This window comes from Plasmodium cynomolgi, chromosome 7, assembly GCF_000321355.1.
Source record: "Plasmodium cynomolgi strain B DNA, chromosome 7, whole genome shotgun sequence".
Classification (NCBI taxonomy): Eukaryota; Apicomplexa; class Aconoidasida; order Haemosporida; family Plasmodiidae; genus Plasmodium; species Plasmodium cynomolgi.
In genome coordinates, this window is record NC_020400.1 from 510,668 (window position 1) to 519,310 (window position 8,643).

Here is an 8,643-nt window from a genome sequence, read left to right on the forward strand (position 1 = left end):
GCGAATCGAAATGGAGCGACGTGAATCGGAATGAAGCGCACTGCACTGCGGGATGTAAGAACGTATTGTGAACCCCCTGCACAGGATGATACCAGCCCGGTAGAGCAGTACCACCACTGTCCTATTGTAGAAACGTTGCGTTTTGGGTCCTGTTTCCATTTGGAACCCATAATAAACGAGGCGGAGGGAGGTCCTACGCAACTGCTTCATCGGTAGAGCGGCTACACGGATTGTCAGGGGCGCATTCGGCCAACAGCTACTTCGCAGCTTCTCCACTTAGCAGCTTATCCCCCACTTTGCAGCTTATCCCCCACTTTGCAGCTTATCCCCCACTTCGCCGGTTCTCTCCCGCTTGGCCCATTCCCCCCCGCTTCACCCTTCGCGATGACCACCATCAGGTGGATGCACAGGAAGGGGCAGAACTGCGAAAAGCGAGTCATCTCCCTGAACGAAATCAAAGAAAGGTACCTAAACGACGCCGCAAATCAGAGGAAGGACAAACGGAATGAGAATAACTGTCGTGATGAGGTAAACGCATGCACAGAGAAAAAAAAGGGGGGAAAAAAACTAATAACATTTTATGAAAAAAAGGCAGAAAAAAATGTTAATCAGCAAAAGGGATTGAGCGAAAAAGGTGTCAGCAAAAGTGTCAGTAAAAATGTCAGCAAAAGTGTCAGTAAAAATGTCAGCAAAAGTGTCAGTAAAAATGTCAGCAAAAGTGTCAGTGTCTATTTTGGGGGAAAAAAAAAATATTGCTGTTCAGGTGAAAACGGAGAAACGAAAAATGGCTATTCGGAATGCGGCGGAGAAGTGACCCCCCTTGCTGATCAACATAGCATGTTTGGGAGAGATAGCGATCTGGAAAAAGGAGGAATAGACAGACCCATGGAGGAGAAAAGCAGCCTGTGTCCTCCTCACCATCCACAGCAACAAGTGAATATAAATCTAGACTTAAATATTCAGTGGGATAAACAAAAAGGAAAATTTGAAAAGGATAACTGCGATGTAGGAGACAAGGGAACGTGGCAAGCCATACAAGGTAAAACCAGAGGGAAGGACATACAGGTGTACATTAGCGATATGCACTATGGGGAGAATAGCAATTGGAGTGAATCTCCTGTAGGATATGAACAAGGAAGAAGTCGCAAAGGGGAGGTACCACCCTCATGGGAAAGAGAGAAATATGATGAGCAATTGCGTTATGGTAACCCAAGGGAAGGTCACTATTATCATGAGCATAGCGGTGGTGAATACTTCCATCGAAGCCGAAGTGGGGGCAACCCCCCCCATGGAGAGATTCCCAACTCACTCGACAAGAACAGGCACATAAACCGTTTTGCGGAAGAGTGTACCACGTATGATGGAACGAGACCCGCTTCGTATGTTCCCCTCGAAAAAAGGTACGGTGGTCACGCATGGGGGAACCTCCACTACAAGACAGAAAAGGAACACAGTCAGTTTCGATATGACAGTGGGGGAAAACTTCACTCAGCGCGCAAGGTAGAGCGGCATGGAGTTGAAACGTATGAAGGGGGGGCTCAGGAGAGAGTCCATCCGAGTGTTAAGCAGCCCCATCTGTGTGTTAAGCAGCCCCATCTGTGTGTTAAGCAGCCCCACCTGTGTGTTAAGCAGCCCCATCTGTGTGTTAAGCAGCCCCATCCGTATGGCCAGCACCTCCAACAGCATGCTAAGAACCCTCTCGAAGATCCACTCAAAACGCACCCAACGAAAGACAGGCAGAAATATGCCCATGAGGTGGACCCAAAACGAATTTGCAGCGATGGAAAAGAGAAAAGGAAAAAATATTTCCAAAAAAGGACAAGCTTTTTTCAAAAGGATGGCAAACGTACAGATAGTGACAGCGGTGAAAGTAGCAGTGACTTCAGTGAACGCGGATGGATAGGCCAAGATAATCCAAAAAGAGGCGGCAGTAAGGCCCCCACACCCCCGGAGTGTCTTCCCCCCCACAAATGATTATCACAAAACAGCCTATCTTGTCAGAAGGGAGGAGGTCCTCCTGAGGAGAGCGAAGCAACAGAAGGAATATGAACAGGAATAAAAAAAAAAAAAAAAAATTATTTTATCAATAAAAATAATTAATAACATTTTAAAAAAAAAAATTTTTAATTACTTAACAATTTGGAAGAAACATTCCTTTGTAAGAGCCCCCCGTCCTGTCTACAAAAAATATTCCAAAATTGTATCCTCAGGGGAGAACCATCATGGAAATAAAAACCAGGGCTCCCTTTCCGTAGTGTCGGGACACACCATACAGTACGCATTCCCACGCAAGGTAGATATGCCCCTGTGGTCTTTTCAAAAGGCGCCAAACGAGGGGACTTGTTCCGAAAGGGGGATTCCCAGACCCATGGGGGAAGGAGTACCACAGGTTGGGGGGGAAGAAGAAACCCCTTTAAGGAGGAAGGAGGAGAGGAAGAAGGCGGAGAAGGAGAAGAAGAAGGCGGAGAAGGAGAAGAAGGCGGAGAAGGAGAAGAAGGCGGAGAACAGCAACAGGAAGGACGTGAGCATGGAGGAGACCATCCAAAAGAGGGATGTCGTACACTACAACGAATCGGGGGTACCCAAATTTGCAAAAAAAAACAGCAGAGAGAATTTAAACGTGTATAGGAAACTTTCCCAGAGGAAGGTACTGACGAACACGTTGATAGATAGCTTCATCGATGTGGACATACAGGACCAGCGGAAAAAGAAAAAGTACTTGAAGTTTTTCTCCATTTTGTTGTGCCTCTTCTTGAGGAAGCACATGCACAGGCAGCTGTCTGTTTTTTTTTCTCTGATTGGGTCGTGTGGCCGGCGGCAGGTGAGTTCGTCGGCGGGCCAACGCCTCGAGGGGTAGCCGCAAAAAGGAAGAAGCCGCAAAAAGGAAGAAGCCGCGAAATGGGCGAAACGGCGAAACGGCGAAACTGCCCAATAGCCAAACCGCCAAACCGCCAAACCAACGTTGTGCTGAGAACGACACAACCATTCGCTGTTCCCTTTTTCCTCCCCCCACCTGCGCAGGGAGAAAAGAGAAGCATACGGAAGTTTATCAACAGTAGAGTATATGCTGTGTCCATCCTGGAGGGGGCACTAAAAGGGAAGGAGAAAAAAAAAGCGCTCAGACAGTTGGCACTGTTGAAGAAGGAAAAGCGAGAAGGCTACGAGGATAAGCATACACACAAACATTACAGTGACCACCCCATAGAGAGTAACAGCACTGAAGAAAGGAGCGCTGTGAAGAGCGTACCACACCATGTTGGACCTTCACACCAGGATAACACCTCGCATGATCACCGTGTGGGAGAATACACAGAGGAGAAGAACAACCCAAAGCTTACCTCCAGTAAAAGCCATGGAAAACCCTGCTTTGGTAAGCCCAAAATTTTTAGGACGGACGATTTTGCTATCTTCTTCAACAAAAAAATATTAAAAGAAAAAGATGACGTCCTGCAAAAATGCCTATTAAGATCTAAGTCAGATGCAGTGTTAGATTTTTTAAAAATGACAAGAATGGAAAATTTTTCAAAAAAAGCTACCTGCAGTTCAGCTGTTGTAAATTTCCCTGATGGGGTTTATTACAATGACGACATGAGATGTTCTACTTTACTTGATCGATTCTTCACAGCTACGTACAGTCCGGATGTGCGAACTGTGCAACATAGTACACACAGAGATAAAATCCACCTGTCCTTCTATGAGCATATGACTGATAATTCCACACTGATACGCAGCTCAGTAAATTATCAACAGTCTCATAACAAACGGGAAACTTACATGCACTTTAAAAGGGAATGCTTCGAAACGGGGGGAGTTACTAACTGTGTGGGTTCAACTAGCCAAAGTAGTACCAGTGGTAAAGAACTTCTTACTACAAACATAGCAGATGCGGTAGATGCAAAAATGGGATCTATCTCAAAAGTCATGAATAAATTGGGTTGTCTGATCGGAGACTCTAACTTCTTGAGCGGTGTAACTCCCGGGGAGGGAGTCCATATAGATGACTCCAGCGAGGAGGACGTGAATGACAAAAGGTGTAGGATGTTCTTTAAGCAGTTTAAGAAGCAGCTCACCATGAAGTACAAGGAGGCAGCACCGGGAGAGGATGAGTGTGGTGATGATCGTCACATAGGGGCAGACCATCTCTGTGAAGCGGACGAGACGCAAAACGGGCTGAGCCTCAGTGACCTGAACAGCACTGTGGGGGTTTCGAAAGGTGGGGAAACCTGTACACATGGGGGTGGATGTCGAAATGGAAATTGTGACATTGCGTTTATACATCCATAAAGTTATTGCTGACTTTTTTTTTTTTTAACCAACCCAGTGGTGCTTAAGATGAACCAGCAGGGGTCACCCAATTCGTAAAAGGGACACGTGGCGGCTATCCCTCAAGCGAGTGTGCATTTTCAGTCGCTTCTCCACAAAGGTATAACTTCTACTTCAAGTGAGCACTTCCTTACATTTTGCTGATTTTATTTCTGTGGTGAAACGGGTCAGGTAAAGCGGCTGCGTCGCATTTTGTGCGAAAAGCGCTGCGGGGGATTTTTTTTTTTTTTCACCGCTCATATATCGCGCCATTTTGGGATTATATATTTTTTCTTGCCTCTCTTTGATGCCATTTTTTTGCCCCTTCCCTTGGCGCCCCTGGGAACAGAAAAATTTTGCTGACCCTTTCACTTCGAGTTGGGCTCCTTTACACGTGCAAGGAAATAACTCACCTTTCAGTTTGGTAATCCAGGTGGAATGAACACCCTGCTGCATGTGCAGGTCACTTCGTTGAACTGTTTGGCAAAATATCTTCGCGGAGGGGAGGAGCAAGCATTACTGATGGGGAAGAAGCGCGACGGGGGGAGAGAGAGCGAGAGAGCGGGACAGGCGAAGAGACACATACCGAAGCTACATTAGGAACATATGCACACGGTTAGGCCCTCTTTTTCACATTTTTTTTTTTTTTCTTTTCGGGAGGGAGAGAATACACCCCAAGGGCTCATCTGACAGAACCACGAAAAATTACTGACCGTCGTTTTCCTCCCCTCCACTCTGTAGAGCCCCCCCCTTAAAATGGCACTCAGCGCCTACCTTCCCAAGTCGGTGCTCAAATGCCTAGTTGTGAACTACGCCGTCAAACTGACCCCTTCAAACGTGACAACACATTTCAGTACAGCGAAAATCCCAGAGAGCTTAAAAGCGTTGTATGAGAAGAAAGTCGAACAAATGGAATTGCGAAAGAAAAAGTTGGACGAAAAAAAAAAAAAATGGATAAGGTTCAAATTTCGAAGGCACGAAAAAATAAATTCAAGTCTTCCAAGGGGCAGCACAACGTATTTTAGGGAGGTCACCAGAAATTATGCAATTCAAGCGATCATTCAAGCGATCGGGGAGCAGGAGAAGATAGGCGTTGCTACCCCGGCGGGAGTTCTTTGTCCCTGCGTCGATAAGATACGTCTTGATAACCGTGTGTCCCCCTTCGCATGCACGCTTGTCTCCCGTTTCCACCCCAAGCGCACAAGTACACACGTACATATATACGCACATATATACATACTTCTACGCACACATATACATATTGTGCCCGCTGGGGTGGAGCATGCTAGGCTGCTCCCTCGACCTTGAGCGCAGTTAACAAAAATCCATCGGCTAGCTTTGCATTTTTTATGACTGGATGCGTTCGCCGCTTCACAACCTGCTGCTCTCGTAACACAAATTCGTTGAGCTTTATGTTTATGAACGAATTGGTACCCATTAGGCCCTTTAGAAATAGGGTGCAAATATTTAAGTCATCTGTGTGAATAATTAGCTTGCTGTCATTTTTCAGGAATTTCAGAGAGACCTTAATGAGTGTGTCGATGAGGAGACACACATCTGTGTTAGTGTTGTAAATGAAGTCGCTCGATATGATTACGACGAATGCTTCCGCTCCTATGCTGTTCATGTGGTTTATCAGCATATGTTGTAGCTGTGAGTGTTTGTCTGTCGCGATTGGGGTGTCCGCCTCTGCGTGGGCATTCTTTGCACGCTTGTTGGGGGGGGACGTTGCGATGAAGTGCTCCCCGCTGTGCTTCGCTACGTCGGTCGTCGGGTCAGGAGTGGTGTTGGGGGGCTTCCCAACATGGTCGCCCTCTCCTTCATCGGGGTGGCCGGCCTGATCGGCGTGATCGACTTGGTCGACCTGGTCTATTCTCCGCTTGCGACATTCCACTTCGGTCACTTGGGTCACTTCTGTCATTTCGGCCTTTTCGTCCACCTCTACCGGTTGGACCCCTTCAACCTCTTTTGGTGCCGCTCCTGCTCCTGCTCCCCCCTGCTGTGCCGCTTTCCCAAGGAGCTGGCAGCTCCCGTCGATGGCGAGCCACTCGCCGGTGTTCAGTCGTGTCGCGTGTGACGCGTGCAGGATGCTGACCTTGGCGACGTTGGTACTTTTAGGAATGCCAAAGCTGGGAATAATCGAATTAGACGCATTTTTATAAACTAAAGAAAAAATATTAACATGATCAGAATAAATTATGTTGAGCATGCTGGTCAGTAAACCAAAGGAATCGTCATAAATTATTACGTTCGGTTTTTTCCAGGAGAAGGAGTGGAGAGTATCGTCCCCGCGGTGGTCTGAGGTGGCATTCCCATCCGGTTTCACCGTTTCGCCATGGGGCATTTGCCTGCGTTCCTTCCCTTCGCTGCTTTGCTCAGCGGTTTGCTCAGCGGTTTGATCAGCGGTTTGATCAGCGGTTTGATCAGCGGTTTGATCAGCGGTTTGATCAGCGGTTTGCTGAACGGTTTGTTCGCTGCTCTGCTCAACGGTTTGTTCGCCGCTCTGCTCAACGGTTTGTGGGTCCTCCTCCCTGGCGAGAAGGACGTCTCGATTTAAATGGAACAACAAATTGGACAGATAATCAACCCGAACGGAGGAAATCTTTTCAGGAAAGTACTTGTAATAAAAATTGACCAAATTGAAAATGCTACACTCGTAAACAGTAAACTGACAAAAATGCCTCTTCAGTTTTTTCTCCACATATTTAAATTTTGATATAACAGTTTTGTCCTTATACGTTGAAGAATTATGAACTAATTTGTGTATAACTTCGTATGGATCTTCTGAAATTTTTTCTTTCAATTCTAAAATATTTTCTTCACTTAATTTTTGTGAATTCGTATGCTGAAAAATATCTTTATTTGTTCCTTTAATATCTCCTTCAAAATCAATGTCTAATTTATTTTTATTTTTTTTACTTCTAATCCATTTATTATTTATGTAGGTATATGTAGATCCATATTTTTTATTCACAAGGAAGATTAAATTTAAATAATTTTTTTTTATTTTAATTTTCATGTCTACCACTTTATGCAACCTGCACTTTAGTTCGTCATCTATCAGGACGTAATCGTGTTTCCGGATTTTCATTATACCTTTGGGAAGTGTCTTACTGAGGTAGGAGAAGTCAAGCTGGTAATATGGCCCTTTCACGTTTTATGTAGGATGGAATAGCTGAGGAAATAAGGAGCTGGGCAGCTACCTCTTATCGTTTCACATAAAATAATTTTTGCCTTCTTGGGTGGGTCTCTTTATTCGTAGTTGCGATCCCTTTTTTTGCTTCTCCTTTTTGGGAACCATGTGGGTGGGGTGTAGCCTGGTCCGGTCAGCCATCCGAACATGGGCGGCCTACTGCGGGTCGATGCACGTACAAATGTGCAAAGTGCGTGTATGCACGTGCGTAAGGGGGTGTCCCAATGGGGGGTCGCTCACTTGGCGTGATAAGCGGCGTGATAAGCGGCGTGATAAGCGGCGCGATAAGCAGCGTGATAACCGGCGTGATAACCGGCTTGATAACCGACGTAACAACCTGCGTGTCAATGAGCGTGCGCCGCCTCCCCCCCTGCGGAATCGTGCACCCCCGATGTAGGTACTCTCACCAAAAGGGTGCCACTTACGCGAGAGCTGCTGGTACGTAAACAGTTGCCCAGTTGGTGATCTTCTCCTTCGCGGGGACGTCCTCGTTTTTTAACATATCCGTAGTGTTACAAACGTATTATACATGTATTATAAATGTATGAATTTTTTTTATTTGCTTTGTCGCGACATGAAGGTCAAGCGCAACCCGACTGCAGTCGTGAGCGTAACCGAGATTGGTACAATTCGTAGCCCTGGCAATTCCTGGCATATCGCTGGCACATCGCTGGCACATCCCTGGCACATCGCTGGCACATGCCTGGCACATGCCTGGCACATCCCTGGCACATCCCTGGCAGCGCTAGCATCCTTGGGAGGCAACCCCCAAACGGCTTCTTTTTTTTTTCTGTGAAGCCCAACGCAGTGCCAGGGGCGGCAATGGCAAACTGGGGTAACGGTAACGCACGAGGAGGGGCACAGCCCACCCACCACTCCGCATTTTCATCCTGTGAAAAAAAAAAAAAAAAGGACCTCACTGCAATGGAAGGACTTCTTTTTAGGGAAGCTTTCTTAAAGTAGCATTTCTCCTTTTCTCCTTTTTTTTTTTTTCCCATTTTTGCACTTCTCAGGGGAAAAAAAACGCCTCACCTTTTTTTTTATTTCACCCGCCCAGCACCCCCAGTGACATATGTCCCCTTCGCCCCTTCGCCCATTCGCTCATTTGCTCATTCGTTTGTTCTTTATGCCCATTTTTGCACATTTTT

General features: G+C 46.4%; 3 protein-coding genes across 3 annotated transcripts; 2 read left to right on the forward strand and 1 right to left on the reverse strand.

Annotated features, from left to right (window-relative positions):
* Positions 1 to 384: 384 nt before the first annotated feature.
* PCYB_072030 (hypothetical protein) lies at positions 385 to 4,284 on the forward strand (the record flags this gene model as incomplete). The annotated part of the gene is made up of 2 exons (XM_004221600.1): positions 385 to 1,930; positions 3,098 to 4,284. 2 exons carry the CDS (start codon positions 385 to 387, stop codon positions 4,282 to 4,284), a joined length of 2,733 nt encoding a protein of 910 aa, XP_004221648.1.
* Positions 4,285 to 5,043: 759 nt separating this feature from the next.
* Positions 5,044 to 5,412, forward strand: PCYB_072040 (hypothetical protein; the record flags this gene model as incomplete). Its single annotated transcript, XM_004221601.1, has 1 exon — positions 5,044 to 5,412. A coding segment is annotated over exon 1 (354 nt), but the record flags the coding sequence as incomplete, so codon positions are not given.
* Positions 5,413 to 5,587: 175 nt separating this feature from the next.
* Positions 5,588 to 7,415, reverse strand: PCYB_072050 (eukaryotic initiation factor 3 gamma subunit domain containing protein; the record flags this gene model as incomplete). The annotated part of the gene is made up of 1 exon (XM_004221602.1): positions 5,588 to 7,415. A coding segment is annotated over one exon (1,827 nt), but the record flags the coding sequence as incomplete, so codon positions are not given.
* Positions 7,416 to 8,643: the final 1,228 nt, after the last annotated feature.